Source organism: Podarcis liolepis (assembly GCF_965112155.1).
Source record: "Podarcis liolepis genome assembly, chromosome: 14".
Lineage (NCBI taxonomy): Eukaryota > Metazoa > Chordata > Lepidosauria > Squamata > Lacertidae > Podarcis > Podarcis liolepis.
The window spans coordinates 7596314-7621998 of record NC_139569.1 but is presented as its reverse complement, the minus strand read 5'-3'; the positions used below and the strand labels follow the sequence as shown (position 1 = coordinate 7621998).

Genomic DNA, 25685 nt, shown 5'->3' with positions numbered 1-25685 from the left:
TGATCTGTCACTGGCCACAACCGTAGTTCCAGGTCAGACCTTCCGACAGCTGTGGTATTTTGTTTCTCTATTAACATTCTTGTTAACAGCAATAATGATAATAAAATTGCTTGGTCCCTTTTCCCACAAAACTGACTCAAGGCAACTTACAGAAACAAACACTTGAAAACAAGAGTAAAAACAACCTGAAAGGCTCAACTGCAATATGTATAAATGAGTAGATCCAATTCAACCCTCAAAAAATGAACAGGAAATTAAGGTCCCTGCCATGACATCCTTCTATACTTTTGTCCCCTAACGCTGATGGGGGGGGGGGTTGTGTTGGAAGTTTGGGGGCAGCTTATTGTGAATGGTTAAAACGGAGTCAGAGATCTCTAAATTCCCTGTATTTTGACCTCTTTGCTGACCTCCATATCTCAAATGGCGTGGCAGGAAGATTCAAGGACAATCCAACATTTCAATATTTCAGTGTAGTGTGGTATCAAAATATATTTTTTATTTGCAGAATATGGATAGATATCTTTTCAAAATGAGCATCAAGTGATACTTAGGACAGTCCTAGTTGTTTTCCAGTGTATTTCTTATTAATTAAAAATTCCACGTGGTGCAAGCAAATTGTTGTTCTGAAAGTGTGGCCCGGAGAAAAAAGTTTAAGAACCACTGGTTTAGGCCAATACATCTTACAGGTATTTAGACCCATACCTGTATCCTCCTTTACCACTTCCTGACACTTCGGACCTCAAGACGAGAGGCCACCTTTAATGATCCCCCAAGAGAACAGAGGAACTAGCCTGGCTGTCTTTGTTTTCTCCAGATAAGTTAGTTTGGTTGGAACTAGACACCTTTTCCCATCCTAGTTTTGTGCTTCCAATAATAAACTATCGTCTTCTTGCTCTGCAAGCATCTCTTTGTGTGCGATGGCAGCAGCCAAAGTCCACTCTTTGGCCGGACACACTAAACTCGCTATGTACGCAAACTCTCCAGGAGGTTATAGGGTTCCCTTTGAACATTTCCCCCCTTTTCCTCCAGGTTCCCTTTGAAAGCACAGACAACCAAGGCATTGTGTACACCTGGGTGGGCCGGGCTGCCGACCCCGACGAAGCCAAGCTGGCTGAGGACATGATGAACTGCATGTTTGATGACTCCTACAGCAAGCAGGTGAGTCAGAGCAGGAAAACCATGGCTGGGGGGGGGGTGCTGCGCGTGAGATGGTGAAGCGGACCATTTCCCATCCTTTTTCCTCGCAGCCAGGACCGTATTTAGGTTTGATGAGGCCCTAAGCTACTGAAGGTAATGGGGCCCTTTATATGTCCAGCTGTCCTTTGTCAACAACAAATGGTCGCTGTTTTTTGTGTTGAATATGTGCTATATGGTAATTTATGAGTTTGACCAAACTGCGGGAGACAGGACTGCCTGGCGTGCTCTCGTCCATGGGGTCACGAAGAGTCGGACATGACTAAACAACAAAAACTAAATTTATGGACCTAATAGGTATCTAAAGCCATTTGCACATAACAAAACATGTATTTTATCAAATTAATTGTTGAACTGAAATACAGTTAAGAAGTAGTACCGTATTTTTCGCTCCAGAAGACGCACCTGACCATAAGACGCACCTAGATTTTAGAGGGGGAAAGCAAGAAAAAAAATATTCTGCGCAGAGCATGTAAGCAGCTCTCACTTTTCTTGCTTTAAACCCTGCGCAGCGCCTCTTGTTCTGCTGGCTTCCCAGCAAAGCGGGATGAGGGACGAAAGGGAGCCCTTGCAAGGGAGCGCTGAGCAGAGCCTGGCAGCGGCTCTTGCTGGCTTTTCCGGGAGGTGGGGGAAGGGACAGAGGGCAGCCCGTCAGTCCCTTCTCCCACCTCGCAGAAAAGCCCCCAAGAGCCGCACACACGCTAGGCGCAGCTCTTTAAAGGGAGCTCTGAGCAGAGCCTCCCGCCCGCATTCGCTCCATAAGACGCACACACATTCCCCCTTACTTTTTAGGAGGAAAAAAGTGCATCTTATGGAGCAAAAAATACAGTATATTAATAGTGAGATGCAATTAAGAAGTATATTAATAGTGAAATAATTATGAAGCTCTAACTTAAAACGATTTTTTAATTCATAACAAACTTAATAATGCAAACACATTGGCATTTGGCAATAACAAAAGTTCCTTTAAAAACAATTTACACAGACTTGTAATTGGGGGGGGGAGAGTGTGGCTTGTTTAGCTTATACCTAAATCTGGCACTGCTGACAGCCTGCCCTGGTTACAAAGATATCGCTGGCATCAGGCAGATTGGGGAAGGTACATTGGGGGGTTGGGCTGGATGACCTCTGGGGAACTTATGGTTTGCTCTGGGTGTTCACGCAGCCTGCAGGGGTTTCTGCTGGCGTGAGCCTGAAGTGAATCACATCTGAAGGAGAGAACCATCGAAGGCCGCTAGCCGGGACGTCTCTGCTCTGCCTCCACAGTTGGAGGCAAAAATGGAAGGGAGAGAAAGGGCTCTTGCACTCCAGTCCTGCTTTTGGTGGTTTCCCGGGGGCATCTGGGTTGGCTTCTGTGAGAACAGGACGCCGGACTAGGTGGGCTACTGGCTTGACCCAAAAGCCTTGCCTTACCTGCCTCACAATGGCCACTCCACCTTTTGTTCCAGGTGATAAATGAGGGAGAGGAGCCGGAGAACTTCTTCTGGGTTGGAATTGGTGCGCAGAAGCCTTATGACGGAGATGCAGACTACATGAAGTATTCTCGCCTGTTCAGGTGGGCGCTGTTCCTCTTGGTCCTCTCCCCTCGCTCTCTTCCTTCTCATCAAAAATATTTTACCTCCTTCAGGTGCATTAGCGTAAGCTTTGAAAACCATGGAGCGGGGCATCGTAGAACGGGATGGGGGAACTGTGGCTCTCCAGAGTTTGATGGACTCCAATGCCCATCAGTCCCATCTTACACGGTCACCGTGGGGGGGGGGGGCAGGAGGGGTTGGAGACAAGGGCACCTGCCGTGCTGCAGGTTTCCCAACCCCTTGGCACTGAAGCCCCACTCAAATGACTGCAGGTCATGTTATTGTGCCCTTTCTTCAGCTTCCAAAATCTCACGCCCCTCCGACATGCAATTTCACACAATTCCATGAAGTCACAAAGTCCAGCAACTTGCATTATAAACCTGATATTATTTTTTTTATTAAAAAAAAAACCTCAAGCCATTCATAAGAAGCGTAATAGCTAGTCCTGTTTCCAGAGAGGTCGCTCAGTTCCATCGAAGGCCACGGTCTCACCAAACATTTAAAGCACTAGCATACTGCAGCCATGGCTTCCCCCAGAAAATTCTAAGAGGTGTAGTTTGCTATGCCCTATCCCATGGGTAGGCAAACCAAGGCCCGGGGGCCGGATCCAGCCGAATCACCTTCTCAATCCGGCTGTGGACGGTCCGGGAATCAGCGTGATTTTACATGAGTAGAATGTGTCCTTTTATTTTAAATGCATCTCTGGGTTATTTGTGGGGCATAGGAATTGGTTCATTATTTTTTTCAAAATAAAGTCCAGCCCCCCACAAGATCTGAGGGACAGTGGACCCGGCCCCTTGCTGAAAAAGTTTGCTGACTCCTGCCCTATCCTGTTCACAGGGCTACAAATCCCAGAGAGGGGTTCAACAATCCCTCTCTCTTCCCAAACAACTGTGGGACTCAGTGTTATTTGAGGGGGAACAGGGGTTTTCTAACAACTCTCAGCACCCGTGAAAAAACTGCAGCTCCCAGAATTCTTTGGGGGCTCCCAGAATTCCTTGACTGCACAATGATACCACTTTAACTATTGCGGCTTCCAGCGAAGAACTCTGGGAACTGTAGTTTAAGGGTGGTGATAGTTTGGAGATTCCTTTTTGCCAGGGATTGAACCCAAGACCGTCTGCATGAAAACAGGTGCTTTGCCACTGAGCCCACAGCCCTTCCCCATTTTACTGAAATTCACTTCTGGCCTTGTCTCTCAGGTGCTCCAATGAAAAGGGCTATTTTGCCGTGTCTGAAAAATGCTCAGATTTCTGCCAAGACGATTTGGCAGACGACGACATCATGCTGCTAGACAATGGGCGTGAGGTAAAGTTTTGGGCATTTGTATTTAGCGAGGGGTCTTAAAAATATGTTTTTGGGTGTGAGGAATTCAAATCTGCTATTTTTGCAACTGGAAAACAATTAGCTTGGTTAAGTCTACGTTTGATGAACTAGCACATAAACAGCTTTCGGGAAACCAAATAATTTTAATTTTTGCCTTCTGAAAACATCACGTAATTAATAATAACATATAACTGTAATTACCTGGCAGTCATTTTTCATGATATCTGTGCATACCTTTTACTTACCAAGCAAAACTAAATTTTGTTAATTTAACCAAGATTATCTCTTGATTTCCCGAGTTGTGTTATAACTTTTTAGCACCCCTCATTTTGGGAGATTTGAAAGTTGAAAAATTCAGTACACCCTAATGATGGGGAGTTTGGGGGCTCCCAGCCTCTCAGAAAGAGGGAGGGGGGAGGCAGATAGAAAATGGGAGCAAAATCTGTGAATCGGGACATGAGAGGAGACTCTTCCCCCTGCCAAGTGATTATTTTGGGATACGTGCTTTAATTTTAATTTCTATTAAACTTGTGTTTTCAACCTATTCCGACTTTTTTCTCTTCTCCTCTCACCCCGGCAGGTATACATGTGGGTAGGAACACAGACCAGCCAGGTGGAGATAAAGTTGAGTCTCAAAGCCTGCCAGGTAAGGAAGATACCTCTGGGTATCACAATTGTCCAACAATCCTAGGGACCCCACCCCCAAAAAACTTGATTCAAAGCAAATTGTGTTTCATTCATAGCACTGTATAGTTGACAGGGGTCTCCTGCAATGCAGGGATAGGCAGCCGCCCCACACGGGGATCGAACCTGCAACCTTTTATAAACACCGGGCTCTAACCAATGGACCTATGCAGGCAGGGATAATTGCTGTTTCCCACGAATCCTGAAACTGGCTCATCGTTGAGATCGCTCTGCTTCTGGAGTGTGGTCCAATGACTCATGGGGGTTGTGTCGTGGTTTGGGGCAGGGACCGCAGCATCCTCCCCTTTTTGGCTATTTGCAGGGGACCATTTTTCAGTCGAGGGCCGCATTTCTGTTTGGAATCGGCCAGCAGGGGCCACATGCTGGCAGTGGGTTGGTGCCAGAGTTAGAAGAGAGCAGGGCAGCCCCTTTCATTCTGCCCCTTCCTCCTTTTTCAACCACCCAATCCCCTTTCTCTCTCCTTGCCCAACCTCCTCCCCATCCCATGAAACCAGGGTGAGGCCTGTGCCTCGCCTGTACCCGGCTGATAGGAGAATGCCAAACCTAAGAGACAGGCAAGGGCACTCTAAGAGCTGGATCAGGCCAATGGCAAAGCAGGGCCTGAACACGACAGCATTTACCCTATATCACAAGTGTTTTTAGGTCATTAATGTGTTTTAATTTACTTTTGATTTGTATTATTTTTGGACTCCCTTAGGGAAGAAGGTTGAAGTGGAAATGCAACCATTTTTTCCTCTTCCCTCCCTTGCCCTTGTGTGATGTGTTTTTAATGTTTTGGGTTTTTTTAATAAAAAGATTGGCTTTTAGGAACTGTCTTGTTTAGACTACATTAAGCTGCTCCTGGGAGCCTTTTTGGCTGAGCAGCAATGCTTAAAATGAAAAGCAATGAAAATAATTAAATTTAAACTTTAAACTTGAAGCTAGCTGGACAGGCTCGGCAGAGGTAGTATTGGGGCTGGCAAGCCCTTGGCGGCCTAATCCAGCCCTTTTATATGTATGGTGTAGGGAACCAGCATTTTGTAGTCTCCTGCCTCTGAACTTTCCCCCGTTTTCTCCGCAGGTATACATCCAGCACATGCGCTCAAAGGACACAGCTCACCCGCGGAAACTGCGTCTGGTTCGGAAAGGCAACGAACCGCCTGCCTTCACCCGCTGCTTCCATGCCTGGAGCGTTTTCCGGAAGCCTCCGGCCTAAGCCGCTCGCTGATGGCAGTAGCCTCTCCATGGGACTCTATGGCACCTGCTGGACCTCAGTGCTTAAGTAGGGGCGGTACAGCTGTATCCTGGTTTTTTTTCTAAGACCACCTGATTGGACAAAATGTTACTAGAGGAGGAGCTAGAATTTGCCCCTCCCATTTTAAAGAAACAGCACCAGCCTATTAATTCCCTTTACAAACCACTTTTCACCTAAATTTTTCTCTCCCCTCACCACCTTGGGGCAGTGAAATAGATGCTGCCTAGACCCACTCTTGTGAAAACATTGCCGCTGGGACTCTTCCCACAGCTACAGCATCACTATGTTGTTTTTCCCACTTGCACAGAGATCTTTTTTATATAGTATATTTAACAGAACGCACGTGAGCTGCAACTTCTTATTCTGCTCTTTGAGAGCACTGCAGCCTGGACCCAGTTTGAAGTCTGTAACAGCAACCTCTCTCCTGCAAATGGATGGCCTGTCTTTTTTTGAAGCAAGTTGTGCGAGGCTGGGCAGAGGAGCGAGACGACTGGCGTCTTCAACTTGGGCAAAAGAGTTTGCAGTGCACTTAAAAGACTTCAGGAAAAACCGTGACGGAGAAGTCCCTTTTAAAAATCAGATAAAATAAAATCGAGTTTATTGCTTTTAAAAGTTGTTATCTGCTGCTAGACCTCATGGATGCAAAAAAATGTCTCCTTTGAAATGTATGGTGACTTGTGCATTTTGAGGAAAAGGCAGGCATACCTTTTATCTATAAAAACCTACCATGCAATTGCTGCAGTTGTCCTTTTATAGGTTAGTATCTTGCAGAATTCCTGTACGGGAGGAGGAAATTGTGGATATTTTACATTCATGTTTTGGTGACTGGCCTGGTCTTTCATAATATTGCTTATTTCCAGCAGAGTAACATTGTTAAGTGTTGCCCCCTTTACACTGAATTTTCTGTGTCAGAAAGGGAGAACCTTTTCAGCTGCAAAAGCTTCCCCCCCACCCCAAAAAGGATTTGGCCTGTTCTAGGTCATGTCCATGCTAATCTCCATCTATTAAAAGGTGGGTCCTTAATCTGCTTGGCTCTTCAGTGGGTGCTGCAAACAGCCTCTAACCTAAGCAGGACATGGGACGACTGCCACCATCTCAAAGCCACCCTTGTCTGCCCCCTTCAGAAGGCAGGAACTTCCCACTGCCTTCCTCCCTGTACCGGGGACTGGCAGCTGCAGTTTCACCCCGGTCCTTCGTGGGGCTTACACTGTTTGTTCCTCCTTCCGCTTTTCAACATCGCAACGTGTCTGTATAATCACGAAGTTTGGCTGCTGATACATCACAATGTTGGAAAGCTGATATCGCCCAGGCTTACCTGGGAGCGATGGGAGTTCAAAACTTATCAGGAGGCCATCAGGCAAAGAGAAACCCAGAGGTACGCTCTGGCTACGTTTGTGACCTCGGATGGCAGCAACTACCCTCTGAAATGGGGCTGGGGAACTGGATCCCACCTATCAGTGGCCTGACATCATGATTCAAGGTGCGTTTGAACATGGCTGTCCGCACATTCCACTCGCTTAGCTGTTCTGCGATGTTTTCCCCATTGCTATTGCATCACTCCAATCTGGAAGGGCACCCTAGCACAACAAAACATGAGACTTAAAAAATAAAACAGAATGTTTTTGGCATAAGCAGCTGCAGGATTTTCTGCAGGGACCTGCAGGTTATGAACAGACTGGAAACCAAGTTGTATATTGTGTATGCTTTGCAGACACAAAACAGTATTGATCACATTTAGCTTCCTCCAATACCATCACGAGCACAGAGTCGTCGTGAACCCACAATTCACAGGGAACCTGGAACAACAAGCCACACATAAGCTTAAGATATTATTAAATGCTTTATTTTTTTCCATTATTAAAAACCTGTATTAATAACTAAACAATGCTAAATCCATCATCTGAGCAAAACAAAGGTCCCAACAGAGAGGGTACATTCTACCAAGGAAACTAACCCCCCCAACTCCCTTCCACAATTAAGTCTGCCAAAATAAAAAAATATTAAGACACACAATGGCACGTCTCCACTATAGAACTCCGCTCTGTCATCCGCTCACAAACATGCGCACCCGTGCAAAATCACACACTCTCACATGCACGCCTGGGTTTGGGGGGGAGGGGGCGAGGAATCAAACCGTACCAAAAAAAAAAATGTCTGACAAAGAGTTTCATGTAACGTCATTATCAGGAGGCAATGTCTGGGCATTAAGAGTGAAGAAATGATCACACATGGAGCAGACAGCCACAATCTAAGGCAGAGCCCACACTATTTTAAGACTTAATACCAGCTTTCGCCAACTTGCTGCCTTCCAGATGTTCTGGACTACAACTCCTAACAGCCCCAGTTGGAGAAAGCTGCTCCATGTTCCAGGCCTGAGCCAGCGCCTGTACCTGTCCGAGACCCAATTTTACAAATATATATAGCGGCTGGCTCCCCTTCTCTCCCACTTGGCCAAACTTTTCTTGGCACTAAAATGTCAGCGGTGGGAACAAAAAACGAGGAAGCAACTCGTACTGTAAGACCTCAGCGAAAGAAGAAAGAAACAAAAGAAGCCAAGACCTGAACTCAGCGCTTTGTCGCTGCCAAGGTTACCTTGGCCACAAGACAGGCCACAAAGGCCCAGAGCTTCTGCCAGCAGGAGGTAACACAGGTAAGAGAGGACTGCTTATTAAAGCAGAGGTAGAGGAGGAAACTCTGGGCCTTCCAAGTGTTTGCTGGGCTGCAACGCCCATCATTCTCGAGCGAGGAATTGGAGTGCAACATCATCTCGAGGGATGCTGGTTCCCCACCCCTGTATTAAAGGCTGCCTGACACACTCCGCCCACCTGCGAGAAGCACATGGCTTTCCACAGGCAAAGGAAGATGGGTAAGTCCAGGCGCAGCCCCTTGCAAGATGCAGCTGGGTGATTTAGGTGGCTCACCCAAACACGGAGAGCACGACTTGCCGCAGTCATTGCACACCATCTCCAAATCCATTCTCCAAAACTCCTCAAAGCAGATTATAAAAATCCAGGCCAGGGACTGGGAAGAGAGTCCCACCTTTCGACACAAATAAGGTCCTACAGATTTCCAACATCCCACTGCTTGGGCTGGAAAAGAAAGGCTGCCTTTTAATGGTAAAACAGGATTTGGCAGCTGTTTTCAGAGGGTGGCCTGGAGCTGGTGACTTGGAGCCCTTTCGAGTTCAGGATTCATAAATAAACGGCCTCGAAAATGTGACAAGAGGGAAAATGTGACAAGAGGGGGAAGCAAGGTGTCGCAGCCTCTCTGCCCGACAGATGCACCAAAGATGCTTGGGCTCTCCAGATGTCGATGGACCACAACTCCCATCATCCCTGACCATGCTGGCTGGACATCTGGAAGGCACAGATTCCCCTCTCTCTGTTAAGGGGGGAGATTTTAAGAGGTGGCAAAAGGAGGAGACAAGGAGTAAATAATAACACTAAGCAAAAAAAAAGAAAAATCAGATCTAGCTGCTTGTGTTAAAACTGGCTTCAAACACCACTGCACGATCATAACTCTCGCCAACCAACCAGCAGAAATAAAATGTAATAAAGGTGTCACAACAGGGCCACGTGTGCATAGCAGTACACTTTTGAACCTGCCGCCAAAGTCCCATGGCATACTAGCCTGCTTCCTAAACCCACCTGAAGATCACTCGGCAAAAAACAAAAGGCATGTTATTGAGTTTTTTGCCACCTCGTTGCTCTATACACGGGTCACAGGGCTGGCATCAAACAGAAGGTGTCAAAATTTGCAAGCCAAATTGGAAGTTGCCGCCTTGTGGTAATAACTGGACCCAATGCTCCTTGGGTCGGGGGTGTGTGTGAACCTGGGACCCTCCAAATATTGCTCGACTCTTAGCTCCCAGCAGCCAGCAAGGCCAAGGGTCAGGGGTGATGGGAGATGTTGTTTCACAACACCTTGAAGGCCATCCTTTCAGATAAGGCTGAGAAAGCAAATGGCGGAGCTCCTAAAGAGCACTGCAGTGCGAGATGCAAACACTTATACTTTATGAGTTCCATATTTCCAGTGTCCCTTCATGTACCTCTCCTCCTCCTTCCCCCCATCCTAAAAAAATGCACAGTTCCTAGAAAAGGAGGATCGGGGGACGCCGTCAAACAGGAGACGCAGGAAATTCACTCGGACGTTTTCTTATTCGGTGCGAAGCTTGCAGCCATGCAGAGGTAACAAGAGCTCTCTTGAGCGGCTGGTTAGAACATCAACCACATGGAGGGAAGATGTGCAGCTGCAGGTGGGTTTCCTCGTAGATCCGTTTCCCAAAAACCTGCCTCTTGCGCACCCAATTTGTACAGCTGCGCCGCTGAAAGAAAGCCCTTCTGCCCAGCTAGACAAAATGTTCTCTGCAAGCCAAGAACAAAATAACAACTTTCCGCCAGTATTACAAAAGAATTTCTTCAGGTTGGGCTCTTCTCAAAGAGTTCCCCGCTAGCACCACAGAAGTGGGAGGCATTTTGCCATAAGATCAAGGCCTGTTTTCCCCAGCCGGCTGATGCAAGAAGTTGCCAGAAGTAGGGTGGGATGGGGTGGGAAAGCTCTCAGAAAAAAGGGGGAAAGGAGAATCTGGAAGTATGTAAACAGAGCAATTCAGCCACTCGATCCCAAGAGGTTTCAGAGAGGTGTACCAGGAAGCAGAAACAAAATCAAGTGTGTCTGTATATATCTAAAAAGGCTCCTTTTTCGTGCAAAGTTTGATGCTGATACCTCGGCCAAAGAGAGGCTGGTTCAGTCTCAGTGGGATCCTGACGCCACAGGCAGGCCCCTCCCATGCGGCCACTTTGTGTCTCGTTTTTGCTTTTTTAGAAAAAGGTTTTAAGAGTTTTAGTGTGTGTTTTTTTGTGCAACGGAAGAGACAACTTGGTCCTGTCGAAGAGGTTGGCACATTTTCCTTTTCTTCATTTTTTCCCCAAAAAGAAGAAGTTGGTGATTGCAAACTTGGGAGAGGTACCAAGGAAGAGGTGATAGGGGAGACCCCCAACACGAAGAAGTCTTCCTCATGAGTCCACTTCCAGGCCGTGCGGTAGAAAAACGTTATGACTCTTTGTAATTAAGAAAAAGGAAGAAAATGCAGAACAGGGTCTCTGGAAGGAGAGGAATAGGAAAGACCAACGGTCTGTTACCACACAGTCAAAAGTCTTTTGTCCCTGGGGGGTGTCGAGCGCCAAAACAGGCCAATGGGACCTTGTGTAGTATCTGCAGAAGGAACACAGAATTATGAGCTGGATATTCTGCAACTAGACACATCCACTTACAAAACTTCAGTTTCCTTATTTTGAAAAGCCTACACTCTCTGCCTAGTTTTCAAGTTGCCTAGTAAAAACCCAAAACATTGCAATGGCAATAAAATGAATAAGAAACTGAATCAGTAGGATCAAAACGTTATCCAAACCTAGAGTTGCCATACATCTGGAATTTCCCAGATTTTTGTCTGGGAAAATCCGGATGTGCGGCAGAAAAGGGCATTTTTTGGCGGAAAAGAAGCTCGACCATTTTGGGCAAAACTAAAAAAATCTCAACAATGTTGCCAAAAAACGTTTTTCTTTTCACTGTTTGAAATATGGCAACCCTATCCAAACCGGCATTAAGTTTAAGTCAAATTGGCGTTGCAAAATTTGCTCTGCTGCTGTTAACCGAAAGAGGGTTACATGCAGGCAGGCACACCATTAAGTCATATGGCAGTGAGTCACCTGACTGCCATATGACTTCAGGGACATGTCATGTGATGTCAGGCGTTTCCCATTAAGGGCAGCAAAGATTCCCGTTGCAGCTGCAAAGGAAGAACCTGCCTTTGCTGCCAGCGCTGGTGTCAGGTGTGGGAAAGGCGAAGGGGTTTCACCCAAAATGGACTCCCGAGTCAAATCCAGGGGACTTGCAGGTCTAATGTGGTTTCTTTCTTGCCGCTGACCTATGCTAAGCCCTGAAGTCTAAACCAGAACCCCCATTCTGCTCAGACCCCTCAACCTTATCCTCTGAAAACAAAAAATAGGCTTAAAAATTATGTAGGCAAGACTAGAAACCTGACTCTTCTCTCTTCACAGGACGTACCTCATTTGATCAAGATCCCTGGGGAACGAGCCTCGTCCTCATTTATGTTCCTCAGATTTCTCTCTGCTTCCTCCGATGGCCTGCGAGAGATCAGGATTTTAACATTATTTATTTTAAATGTTTTCAGTCTGCGCTTTTGCCTCACAGAACCCAAGGCATGGCAGAGATGGTTATCCTTTTGTCCCTAGCATTTGGGGACGTGCTGCCACTGAACAAGGAGATTTTCCTCTCAGTATCCAAATCAGGGGAACCAAGCATTATCACCGTAACATTTTTTTAAATAGAAAAAAGGCATTTTAAACTAAATAACAATCACTGGAATGGTTTGTTTAGGTTTACTCCTCGTCCATTTCACAGATTTTAAGGAGAAGTTATCAGGTCTTCCCATCATCATGCCATGTAGTTTAGATATAGATAGATCAATAGATATATATTATTTAGAAGATTTGTACCCCACTCTTCAGCCAAAAAGGCCCCCAGGGCAGCTTACATACAATCAAAACAAGGTGGCTTACAATCTGAAAAAACCCATTACATACAAGGGGAAAGGGACAGGGACGGAAGAGGAAAAACCAAAACCCAGGCACCAATTTCTAAACAGTTGTTCCTCTATTGACAAGCTGGCACAGTTCAGGGGCTGGGCTTTTGGATAAGCTGATGGGAGCGAGCCTGGGATAGCTCAGTCAGTAGAGCATGAGACTCTTAATCTGAGGGCTGTGGGTTCAAGCCCCATGTTGGGCAAAAGTTTCCTGCACGGTAGGAGGTTGGACTAGATGACCCTTGGTGCCCCTTCCAACTCTACAATTCTGTGATTGATTCTCTCCCTCCCACAGAGGCAGTCTGATGGAATGGCTAGATAGAGATAGGTCTAAGATAAGGGTAGAGACTTACGCCAAGTAATCCTTCACTTCCTCAGCGGTGATGTCTCCGGTGGTATCCAGTGGGGTGTCGATGCTGTTATTGGGTGAATCCACTGGCGTTGGAGAGAAAGAAGCCTGGTGTTCATCCGGAGACCCTGAGGGTTGGAGAAAGGGGGAAGAACCTTAGAGGAGCGCTGACAGATCAGAATAAAGGCCCGTCCATCTCCTCCAGCCTTCTGTCCTCACCATACGGCCATTAGCAGAAACTCACAAACAACAACAACCCATCTGGTTGGGTTTCCCCAGCCACTCTGGGCAGCTCCCAACAGAATACAGTGGTACCTCGGGTTGCATACGCTTCAGGTTACATACGCTTCAGTTTGCACCAGGTGTCCTATTGGAAAGACCCAGTTCTCTGAGTGCATGTTCTGGAAGTTGGGCAATAGGGGCAGTACAGGATTCCTATTGGTGTACCGACCTCCCCGCTGCACCAAGGATTCCCTGCCCGAGCTGCTTCAGGTCGTGGCGGATGTCCTCCTGGAGACACCTAGCTTGGTTGTCCTAGGGGATTTTAACATCCATGCCGACACGACCTTACAAGGGGCCACTCGGGACTTCGTGGAAAGCATGGCCTCCATGGGGCTGTCCCTGAATAAGTCTGGCCCAACTCATAGCCACGGGCATGCCTTAGACCTGGTGTTCACCTCTATGGATGTTGGTGATCTGACACTAAGTAAAAGCGAAACCAAAGAAGTGCCATGGTCAGATCACTTCCTGGTGCAACTGGACTTCTCCGCGACCCTTCCCCTCTGCAGGGAGGCGGGACCGATTCAGATGGTCCGCCCCCGCCACTTAATGGATCCAAATGGTTTCCAGAGAGTGGTAGGGGATGTTTTATCCCATGTTGATGGCCTTTCAGCTGATTCCCTGGTGGCCCGCTGGAATGTGGAGTTAACCAGGGCTATTGACTGTTTGGCTCCAAAGCGCCCTCTCCGATTGCATGGAGCCCGGACAGCCCCGTGGTTTTCCATGGATCTGAGGGCAATGAAACAATCGTTGAGACGGCTAGAGCGCCGGTGGCGGATAACCCATTCTGAATCTGACCGGGTTAGAGCTCAATGTCGAGCCTACCAAGTGGCGATAGCGACGGCGAAGAAGACTTTCTTCACCGCCTCTATTGCATCTGCAGAAAACAGCAGCAGGAGACTCTTTCAGGTGGTTCGCAATTTAGCGGAACCACCTGCTCCATCAGGGCCCAGTAGGGGCAACATGATCTCCTGCAATGACTTTGCAAAGTTTTTTGCAGATAAAGTCGCTCAGATTCGAGAAGAGGTAGACTCCACCGTGGGAGCAGGGCCGGGGCGGGAGAGTGCTAGAGTCCTGTCTAGTCAAGTTGTGTGGGACCAATTCCAATCTGTTACCCCCCAAGGATGCGGACAGGCTGCTTGGACGAGTGAAACCAACCACTTGTCTCCTTGATCCTTGCACATCCTGGCTTATAAAAGCTAGCTGGGAAGGGCTGGGCGATGGGCTTCGTGGGGTGGTGAATGCTTCCCTCCGTGAGGGAGCCTTCCCAGACTCGCTGAAAGAGGCGGTTATTAAACCGCTTCTTAAAAAACCATCTTTAGATGCGGCCACGATAGCCAACTATCGCCCAGTCTCAAATCTTCCATTCTTGGGCAAGGTGATTGAGCGAGTGGTTGCTGAACAACTCCAGGCACGCCTGGAAGAAGCGGACCATTTGGATCCCTTCCAGTCGGGATTCAGGCCTCATCATGGGACTGAAACTGCCTTGGTTGCACTGGTTGATGATCTCCGGCGGGCTAGGGATAAAGGTGAGAGCTGTTTCCTAGTTCTGCTGGATCTCTCAGCGGCGTTTGATACCATCAACCATAACATCCTTCTGGACCGCTTTGAGGGGCTGGGAGCTGGGGGCACTGTTATACAGTGGTTCCGCTCCTTCCTCCTGGGCCGTGTTCAGAAAGTGGTAGTGGGGGATGAGTGTTCAGACCCCTGGGCCCTCACTTGTGGGGTGCCTCAGGGTTCTGTCCTCTCCCCCATGCTTTTCAACATTTACATGAAGCCGCTGGGAGAGATCATCAGGGGATTTGGGCTGGGTGTTCATCAGTATGCGGATGATACCCAGCTCTACCTCTCTTTCAAATCAGAACCAGTGAAGGTCCTGTGTGAGTGCCTGGAGGCGGTTGGAGGTTGGATGGCGGCTAACAGATTGAGGTTGAATCCTGACAAGACAGAAGTACTGTTTTTGGGGGACAGGAGGCGGGCAGGTGTGGAGGATTCCCTGGTCCTGAATGGGGTAACTGTGCCCCTGAAGGACCAGGTGCGCAGCCTGGGAGTCATTTTGGACTCACAGCTGTCCATGGAGGCACAGGTCAAATCTGTATCCAGGGCAGCTGTTTACCAGCTCCATCTGGTATGCAGGCTGAGACCCTACCTGCTTGCGGACTACCTCGCCAGAGTGGTGCATGCTCTGGTTATCTCTCGCTTGGATTACTGCAATGCGCTCTACGTGGGGCTACCTTTGAAGGTGACCTGGAAACTACAACTAATCCAGAATGCAGCAGCTAGACTGGTGACTGGGAGCGGCCGCAGAGACCACATAACACCGGTCTTGAAAGACCTACATTGGCTCCCAGTACGTTTCCGAGCACAATTCAAAGTGTTGGTGCTGACCTTTAAAGCCCTAAACGGCCTCAGTCCAGTATATCTGAAGGAGCGTCTCCACCCCCATCGTTCTACCTGGACACTGAGCTCCAACGCTGATGGCCTTCTGGTGGTTCCCTCCCTGCAAGAAGTGAAGTTACAGGGAACCAGGCAGAGGGCCTTCTCGGTAGTGGCGCCTTCCCTGTGGAACACCCTCCCACCAGATGTCAAAGAGAACAACAACTACCAGGCTTTTAGAAGACATCTGAAGGCAGCCCTGTTTCGCGAAGCTTTTAATGTTTGATTTATTATAGTATTTTAATATTCTTTTGGAAGCCGCCCAGAGTGGCTGGGGAAGCCCAGCCAGATGGGCGGGGTATAAATAATAAATTTATTATTATTATTATTATTATTATTATTATTATTATTATTGACTCCAATAACTCAGGAACAGTACCTCGGGTTAAGAACTTTGCTTCAGGATGAGAACAGAAATCGTGCTCTGGCAGTGCGGCAGCAGCGGGAGGCCCCATTAGCTAAAGTGGTGCTTCAGGTTAAGAACAGTTTCAGGTTAAGAACAGACCTCCGGAACGAATTAAGTATTTAACCCGAGGTACACTGTATTAAAAACACGATAAAATATCAAACATTAAAAACTTCCCTAAACAGGGCTGCCTTCAGATGCCTTCTAAAAGTCAGATAGTTTTATCTCCTTGACATCTGGTGAGAGGGTGTTCCACAGGGCAGGTGCCACCACCCAGAAGGCCCTCTGTCTGGTTCCCTGTAGCTTTACTTCTCACAGTAAGGGAACCACCAGAAGGCCCTTGGAGCTGGACCTCAGTGTCCAGGCTGAACAATGTGAGTGGAGACGCTCCTTCAGGTATACTGGGCCTAGGCCGTTTAGGGCTTTAAAGGTCAGCACCAACACTTTGAATTGTGCTCAGAAACATACCGGGAGCCAATGTAGGTCTTTCAGGACCGGTTGTTATATGGTCTCGGCGGCTGCTCTCAGTCACCAGTCTAGCTGCAGCATTCTGGATTAGTTGTAGTTTCCGGGTCACCTTCAAAGGTAGCCCCACGTAGAGCGCATTGCAGTAGTCCAGAGCATGCACCACTCTGGCGAGACAGTCCGCAGGCAGGTAGGGTCTCAGCCTGCGTACCAAGTGGAGCTGGTAGACAGCTGCCCCGGACACAGAACTGACCTGCGCCTCCATGGACAGCTGTGAGTCCAAAATGACTCCCAGGCTGCGCACCTGGTCCTTCAGAGGCACAGTTATCCCAAACAAGACCTGAGCACCACAGCGCTCTCCCAGCAGCTGACATTCAGAGAGCACAGACATATCTCCTAGGAAGCAGCAGCAGGTCTGCACCTTAGCAGTCAGCATCGTCTTAGAAAATCAAACCACCTGTTGTCTTCCATTGAGCACTTTGTTGATGGACCATTTACTACAAAGGGCAAGCCACAATGCCCCGATACATCGCTTTTTATTTTGTTTTTAATTGCACAGAGTAGTCTTCCGTCAAATAAAGTATCTCCAGAGCGGGAGTGGACAAACTTTTTCAAGCCAGAGGGGCCGCATTCAAGGATGGGCAACTGTCCGAGGGCCACATGCCAGTGGTGCTTTGAGGACAAAATGGCCACCAAACTCACACTCGGATGTCTGAATCACCACATACACACATATACATAGATAGGCATAGGTATATACAGGCCCACAATTGCAGCACTGGGTCAACACAAGGGGTTTCAGTCTCATCTCACCTCAGCGCTGTGAGGGGGAAGATGGGCTCTGACTGGCTACTAATAAGAAAAAAACAGGCTTTGTGGACCTGATCAGGCCTCTGGACTCGCCAGCCCCACTTTGGGCCATTCACACCATCTATTTAAAGCTCAATGGTCCCTCTTTATGTTTGCAACTACAGCAGCTCGAAGTTGATATGCCCAGAGGTGGAAAGAGGGTATAATGCCAACAAAGGAAGAGTGGCAGATGGAAGTGGTAAAATATACAGAATAGAATAAGAGGTTGAGATGAGAGAGAGAGAGAGAGAGAGAGAGAGAGAGAGAGAGAGAGAAGATTGGAAAGGTTTCGTAGATAACTTTTTAATATGCTTATGGTAATTTCCCAAGTAAACAAGAACAGAGTAAATTCACCCGTAGTGACTTATGGAGAACTAGAAAATGAAAAAGACAGGGATTCATTGTAATATGTAGTGGAAAAGAAAATCGTGAAGTGAATCATGGAAAGTGGAGGGAAGTTGAAATTAAATGTGTAATTGGCATTTGGACAATCATTCATTGTTCTTATTGTAAAATGAAAATGATAAATAATTTTAAAAACCACAAATAAATAAAGCACTATACCATTTTAAAACAGTTATGGCTTCCCCCAAAGAATTCTGGAAGCTGTAGTTTCTTCAGGGTATTGAGAGTTGTTTAGGGGACCCCCCTGTTCCCCCCACAGAGCTACGATTCCCAGTGCAATTTAACCATAAATCCCTTTTTCCCAGGGAACTCTGGCAATTGTAGTTCTGTGAGGGAAACAACTCTCAGCACCCTTAATAAGCTACATTTCCCACGTTTCCTCAGGGGACGTCATGGCTGTTTAAAGCACTGCCATAGCGCTCTGCATGTATGGTGCAGGCATAACCCTAGAGAAATGAAACTTCTTACAAAAACTTGCAATTTTCTCAAAGAGTGGAATTCACGTTTTTCAGTGGAACAGCCTGGCGAGGATAAAGCAGTTTTGAAACCAATCGGTTTAACTTTCCCCTCAAGCTATTGGGAAAGGTTACATCAGAACTGCAGCAAAGGCGGCAAAATCAGAGGAAGCCATTTTGTTCACTATTCCCTGATATTGATTAGGAAATCGGGCCGTTCCCTTACGGTCGCTGCTGGCAAGGGAATGGCTGGCCTCTGATCCTTGGAGGACGTGAGTCCCGTTGGCCTGGTTCAGTTTCGGCGTTGCTGTGAAGTTGTTCCTGAAATGACAAGGGAGCAGCCTTTATTGTTACCAGGCTGGACGTGACATTGTTCAGACAATTAGTTAATAGCACGGTTTAAAATCAAAATAGCAACGGTGAGGACCCCTCAAGCGAAAAGTAACTGTGGTATGAAGGGAGGGAAGGCAGGCTTCAAACTGGGAGAGAGGAAGAGTTTTCGTCCCAGGGACCACATCCTTTCTTCAGCCACATTTCGGGGGCCACATTCCGCTGGTGGGCGGGGATAGAGGGGAAAGTGGGTGGGGCCAAAAGCAAAGTGGGTGGAGCAACAGAGGTGATTCCTTCCCTCCGTACAATGCGGTACATTCCACCCCAACAAAAATTAATACTCTTCGGCCTCCATTCAGGAAAGTGCGAGGCATTAGGTAAAGGCCCCTGGACGGTTAAGTCCAGTCAAAGGCGACTATGGGGTTGCAGCGCTCATCTCGCTTTCGGGCTGAGGGAGCCGGTGTTTGTCCACAGACAGCTTTCCGGGTAATGTGGCCAGCATGACTAAATCACTTCTGGTGCAACGGGACAACGGGACGAGTGCCAGAACACACGGAAATGCCATTTACCTTCCCGCCACAGTGGGTACCTATTTATCTACTTGCACTGGCGTGCTTTCAAACTGCTAGGTTGGCAGGAGCTGGGACAGAGCAATTGTCAACCATGCAGACTTTGCAACGCCTCTGGTTTGCAACCAAGGGTCAACGTTTTAACACGCACGCTGCTCTCTCTGTCTATAGCCAAGGTTGTGTTTACTGCATGCGAAGGAACAACAAACATCTGATCACGACAGCAAAGACAATTAAAATCTTCTGCAGTGAGGCACGCCAAATCCTGTAGCCTGCACAAGATATGAAAATTGAACATACTTGCGTGATTTCTCCCCCTTCGGTGTTAACTGATTTCTATAACTCAACACTTCCAAGCATTTTCCTCTGCTGCTTTAAGGACTAGAAACTTGACTCACTTTTTTAAAAAGGATCCAAGATTCTCAGGAAGCAGAATTCTGGGCCCGCTGCAGTTCAGCAAAGCAACAGCATCCCGACTGTATACACAAAGCTTCCCCTTCAGGTTTGCAGACAGCCCAGCTATGTATAAAACAAGTTTTCCCCTCTACCGTAAAATATTTTGCCTGCACTTGAAGTCACGGTGGTACCCCAATCATTCCCTTCAAAGCCACTGTTGCTGCTTAAATAGCTGCACTTACCCGAGGCAGGTGGAGTCGTGCACACGGCTCGTGTCCAGCCCACACAGTGGCTCCGTGATATTCCTGGTGCTCAGGGAGAATCGCTCAAACTCCGACGGAGAGATCAAATAGAAGCCTGAAAAAAGAGATGGGGGAGCCAACACTGATCAGTCTCTATTCCCGATGAGAGTCACGTGGCCCCACCAGCAGAATCCACTTCCCTTAATACATTGACTGTAGGTTTTCCTTCTGGTTTTATGGCTAAACAGAACAGCTTTTATTGCAGCGCACTGATCTTTTTTTAAAAAATCTAACTGTTAAAATGAAAGCGTTCACAACTGAAATGATTGGGAAATGATACACGAGTTGAAAAAAATGTTTAAAATAACCTTTTCTAAAAAAACACCCCAAAGCCTTTCTTTTAAGAATTCTTGGTGCCGAAATCCCAAGAGAGCAGAAAGGACTATTTATGTATGCAACCACGGCTGTGTGGATGTTATTGGCCCAGGGATGGAAAGAAGATAAATTCCCTACCAGAGAAGAATGGCAGATTACTGTAAATTGATGGATTATGCCAAAATGGCTTAAGATGACCGGAAGAATCAGAGATCAAGAATACCAAAGTTTTAATAAGGAATGGGGGAAATTTACAATTTATCTTAAAAACCATTGCAAGCAGCTAAAATCTTTGTAGGACTGGAATTTGGACATAGTGGAGATGTAAAAGATTTGGATTATCGTAAAAGATGCAGGAGGAAATGATTGACAACAGGACCCACGAAGGGAAGGAGGGAACTCCAGGAGATTCCTTGAATCGTTGTTTTATTGTTGTATGTTGGATATGTGATTGTAAAACTTTAATCTGAAAAGCCATGTAAATCCCAAAAGACAAAAATAAAAAGAGTGTTCACAACTGCGATGGCTTGGGCTGATAGGAGTTGGAAGTCCAGAATATCTGGAAGGCTGCTTCAACCTAAACAGCCCCCAGCCCCTTCACCTGCTCCAACTCTTTGATCACCCCGGTCTAACTTGCCCCACCCCAGGGGCAAGTTCTCAATCTGCTTTTTTTTAGCTCTAACTAGCTCAACCCCTAGGGACGCGGGTGGCGCTGTGGGTTAAACCACAGAGCCTAGGACTTGCCAATCAGAAGGTCGGCGGTTTGAATCCCCATGACGGGGTGAGCTCCCATTGTTCGGTCCCTGCTCCTGCCAACCTAGCAGTTCGAAAAGCACGTCAAAGTGCAAGTAAATAAATAGGTACCACTCCGGCGGGAAGGTAAACGGCGTTTCCGTGCGCTGCTTTGGTTTGCCAAAAGCGGCTTAGTCATGCTGGCTACATGACCCGGAAGCTGTACGCCGGCTCCCTCAGCCAATAAAGCGAGATGAGCGCTGCAAAGCCCAGAGTCGGCCACGACTGGACCTAATGGTCAGGGGTCCCTTTACCTTTACTTTAGCTCAACCCCATAGTGCCTCATCATTCCCAGCTTCTTCCAGGTCTAAGTGTCCCTGCCCCACGGTGCCCCCTTGTTCCCTCTGGGTCTAAGTCTTCCTCCTGCCCCACGTTGCCTCCTTGCTCCTTCCGGGCTCACCTTGCCCGTGTTTGGTGAAGACGCACGAGGCGATTCCGCTGATGTCCTCCTTCCGGATGCAGTCGTAGTGCACCTGCGGCCGCAGACTGGGCACCGTGAAGACGTGGATGTCCCCCAGGTTGGTGAGGCAGGCGAGGCAGTTCTCTGCGTAGTCCTCGCAGGCCGCGCTGACAAAGTTCACCAGCCCCACTTTCCGTACCCGGCAGCCCTCGTGGGCCGTCAGCTTGAACTTGGTTTTGGCGCTGACTTTGGGCAGTGTGAAGACCTGGAGTGGGAGCATAGCTGTCAACTTACAGATTTGAAAATAAGGGACCAGCAACCTCAAAAATAAGGGATCAGCAGCCAAAATAAGGGATCAACAATGACTTTGATAAAATACATATTTTGTTGCGTGCAAATGGCTTTAGATACCTATTAGGTCCTATAAATTACCATGTAGCATATATTCAACACAAAAAAACAGCAACAATTTGTTGTTGACAAAGCAGAGCTGGACCTTCAGTAGCTTATTTAAGGGACATCATCAATAAGGGACAGCAGCGGGACATGGCCCTGGGATAAGGGACTGTCCCGCCAAATAAGGGACGCTTGACAGCTATGAGTGGGAGACAGCAGGAAGTGAGTGAGGAGGGGGAGGGCACAAGGAGGACATGCAAGGCTTTAGCCCAGCTGAAGCTCCGCTCTTCCTGTATCAGGAGAGAGCTGGTTCTCAGAAAACTCATTTATTTTCTCCAAAAGAACTGCATCTTCTCTCTCGTTCCCAGAAGCTCAAGGCAAAATAGGAGCCCCCTTGCCAAACTTGCAGGACAACGGCATCCACCCAGGTTTTGTTAGAATCAGCCTGGTGACTATTGCTACTGGTAGGGCAGAAGGCAGGGAGCCCAACAGTAGGTGGCGCCAGAGAACCAGCGACAGGCAGAGCCAACCGATTCCAGTTTTGTCCTTATCCTCTTCGCTGCCACGCTCTACGAGGGCAACACTGACACAGAGGATGTGGAGACAGAAGCAGCTGGAAGGCAGTCAATTGGGAGAGAGGGCAATGTTTTGCCTTCACTCTGAATGAGCGGTCACCTTTGGCCTTGTTCATAACTCAGCACACCCCCTCTCTCAAAAAAAAAAAAAAAAGTACTGCTGAGGACACTTTTCATGAACCTCCCCGACTCAGCCCTCGTAAGATTGAGGTGCCAGTGGCCCCCAAGGGCACTACGTGGGGCTGCCCTTGAGACTGACCCAGAAACTCCAGCGGGTGCAGAATGCCGCGGCGAGACTCCTTATGGGGTCTTCGCTGCGAGATCACATTCATCCGGTACTATACCAGCTGCACTGGCTCCCGGTGGAGTACAGGATCAGGTTTAAGGAGCTGGTTTTAACCTTTAAAGCCCTATACGGCCTAGGACCCTCGTACCTACGGGACCGCCTCTCCTGGTATGCCCCACAGAGAAACCTACGGTCTGCAAATAATAACATCCTCAAGGTCCCAGGCCTTAGAGAGGTTAGGCTGGCCTCAACTAGAGCCAGGGCCTTCTCGGCTGCGGCTCCAACCTGGTGGAATGCTCTGTCACAAGAGACTAGGGCCCTGCGGGACCTGACATCTTTCCGCAGGGCCTGCAAGACAGAGTTGTTCCGCCAGGCCTTTGTTCAGGGCGCAGCCTGACTCCCTCCTCTGGCAACCTGCACAGAATTTTGCTTAATTGGTTGCCATCAATTTGATTTAATTAATTTTTATAATGAAATATTTTTAGATTGTGTGACTATTTGTCTGTTTGATTATTTGATTGTTGTTAGCCGCCCTGAGCCCGGCTTCGGCTGGGGAGGGCGGGATATAAATAATTTTATTATTATTATTATTATTATTATTATTATTATTAGATACCCAAATAACTTTCTCACACGGCTAGAGATTCTGCCCCTCCCTCAAGATTACCTTGAACTGCTCTTCTGAGGCGATGAGGACTGAATGGCTGCCCTGCATGTCGGGGGCTTTGGCCAGGTCCCGCGAGACCTCGTACGGTTCCGGCAGAGGGTTCCCCCGGCCGTCTAAGACGGCGATCGACACCACGGGCGCTCTGTGCATGAGCTGGATCTCCTTGCCCAAGACCGCCTCCACCGAGCGCTCGGAAAACTTCTCCTGCGAAGGGACCTCCAGGGCGTAGGCAAACACCGAGCCAGAGTTTGTGCCGGCCCACATGGTGGGCCCATGATGCGCAGCTGGGGGGGGGAGAGGGGAGAAGACAGGCAGTGAGAGAAGGCATCCTGCAATGAGCTGGGGGCTGGGATGGATGACCTCCCAGGTCCCTCTCAGTGCTACGATTCTAAGGGCCAAGAACCTTATTTTTGAGTTTTTATATTGCAAACCACTCTGTGATCTTTGGGTGAAGGGCAGTATAGAAATGTAATTACAGTGGTGCCTCGCAAGACGAAAATAATTCGTTCCATGAGTCTTTTCGTCTTGCGATGTTTTTCGTCTTGCGAAGCACGGTCCATCGCAACTGCGCCTCTTCAAGCGGCTTTAAAAAAAAGCGCAAGACGTTTTCGTCTTGCGAAGCAAGCCCATAGGGAAATTCATCTAGCGAAGCAACGCAAAACCGAAAAACCCTTTCGTCTAGCGAGTTTTTCGTCTTGCGGGGCACCACTGTATTATTAATAGTAATAATAGTGGAACTATAGTGGAACATTTTACAAGTTTAGCGCTCATTTCCATATTACAGTAGTCGGGCTACAAACGCTTCAGGTTACAGACGCTTCAGGTTACAGACTCCGCTAACCCAGACCTCGGGTTAAGAACTTTGCTTCAGGATAAGAACAGAAATCGCGCGGCGGCAGCAGGAGGCCCCATTAGCTAAAGTGGTGCCTCAGGTTAAGAACAGTTTCAGGTTAAGAACGGACCTCCAGAACGAATTAAGTTATTAACCCGAGGTACCACTGTATTTGCAAATGGTTGTGTTTTTTCTGGAGGCAAGTAACACGAAAACGAGCGCCAAAGTTGCGCTTTACTTCACTGCAAGTTCCAGAAGTGGCTTTTGCATCGCATGAAAGCTCAAATATAGAACTAAGAGTTAGCGAAATGTAGTGAGAGTGGAATAAATTGCTTTTTAAACGTGGCAAGTGACCAACTCCAGGACTGATGCTGCCAGGCTTTCCCAACTAGATGCCCTTCAGGCGCTGTCAAACTACAACTCCCATCATCCCTTCCCACCAGACATGGGTGTCTGGGACTGTTGGGCAGTAGAGTCCCAACCATCCCGGACTCCGGTCCCTTTCCACCCGCGTTGCACCTCTTCCTCCTCCTTACCGTCTCGGAGGAAGGTATCAGCGAAGTAGAGGCAGCGCACGACTCCCGACAACGAGTCGTCGGCCGAGCGGGGTTCAATCCGCCGCTGGACGGGGGTCATCTCCACCTCGTGGGGGCCGGGCTGCTCAGCCAGCTGGGCATTTGCCTCCTGCACCTGACGGGGGCAAGAGAGGGGGCAGATTCATGTCAAGCCATCGCCAGGGATGAGAAACAGTTTGAGTGATGCTTCAAAAACAGTTCCGTGCCACCCTGCTCTACAATATCACATTCCCCATCCATCCCCAACTAGGACTTCTGGCCCATTTTTATCTTCCGTTTATCTTTTTATTCTGTTCTCCTCTTGAGACTGCTGGATTCTGTCTCACCCTTGACCACTGGCCTTGTTGGCTGGGGGCCACTGGGAGTCAGTCAGAGGACAGCAACAACCAAAGGGTTCCCCCTGATCTAGCCCAATGCTGCTTATCTTGACCGGCAGCTGTTCCCAGTACGTTTCTGAGCAAAATTCAAAGTGTTGGTGCTGACCTTTAAAGCCCTAAATGGCCTTGGTCCAGTATACCTGAAGGAGCGTCTCCACCCCCACCGTTCTGCCCGGACACTGAGGTCCAGTGCCAAGGGCCTTCTGGTGGTTCCTTCACTGCGAGAAGTGAAGTTATAGGGAACCAGGCAGAGGGCCTTCTTGGTAGTGGTACCTGCCCTGTGGAACGCCCTCCCACTAGATGTCGAAGAGAAAAGCAACTACCAGACTTTTAGAAGACATCTGAAGGCAGCCCTCTTTAGGGAAGCTTTTAATGTTTAACAGATTACTGTATTTTAATATTTTGTTGGAAGCCGCCCAGAGTGGCTGGGGAAGCCCAGCCAGATGGACGGGGTATAAATAATAAAATTATTATTGTTGTTGATGTTGTTGTTATTGTTATTGATCCATTTATCCATTATTTATCCATTTTTTGCCTTTGCCAGGCTCCTTTTCACCGGGAGGCGGAGCCATTTCCCCTTTCTCCAATCAGG

At 48.1% G+C, this 25685-nt stretch overlaps 2 protein-coding genes across 11 annotated transcripts in view; one reads left to right on the top strand and one right to left on the bottom strand.

The window, feature by feature from the left end:
• The window catches only part of FLII (FLII actin remodeling protein), a 62191-nt gene extending 55425 nt beyond the window's left edge, over positions 1–6766 (top strand). For both annotated transcript variants that reach the window (XM_083474163.1, XM_083474164.1), the window contains exons 26-30: positions 1030–1158; positions 2643–2749; positions 3971–4076; positions 4675–4740; positions 5860–6766. In XM_083474163.1, coding sequence (XP_083330289.1) covers positions 1030–1158; positions 2643–2749; positions 3971–4076; positions 4675–4740; positions 5860–5994 — 543 coding nt within the window. In that variant the 3' untranslated portion in view covers positions 5995–6766. The remainder of the gene's footprint in view (positions 1–1029; positions 1159–2642; positions 2750–3970; positions 4077–4674; positions 4741–5859) is intronic.
• A 1088-nt stretch (positions 6767–7854) lies between these two features.
• The window catches only part of LLGL1 (LLGL scribble cell polarity complex component 1), an 86402-nt gene continuing 68571 nt past the window's right edge, over positions 7855–25685 (bottom strand). For all 9 annotated transcript variants that reach the window (XM_083474179.1, XM_083474178.1, XM_083474180.1 and 6 more), the window contains 8 exons: positions 24678–24831; positions 23310–23593; positions 21386–21650; positions 19819–19933; positions 18508–18602; positions 12991–13114; positions 12100–12179; positions 7855–11247 (listed from right to left, as the gene is read on the bottom strand). In XM_083474179.1, the coding sequence (XP_083330305.1) occupies positions 12101–12179; positions 12991–13114; positions 18508–18602; positions 19819–19933; positions 21386–21650; positions 23310–23593; positions 24678–24831 (1116 nt within the window). In that variant the 3' untranslated portion in view covers positions 7855–11247; position 12100. The remainder of the gene's footprint in view (positions 11248–12099; positions 12180–12990; positions 13115–18507; positions 18603–19818; positions 19934–21385; positions 21651–23309; positions 23594–24677; positions 24832–25685) is intronic.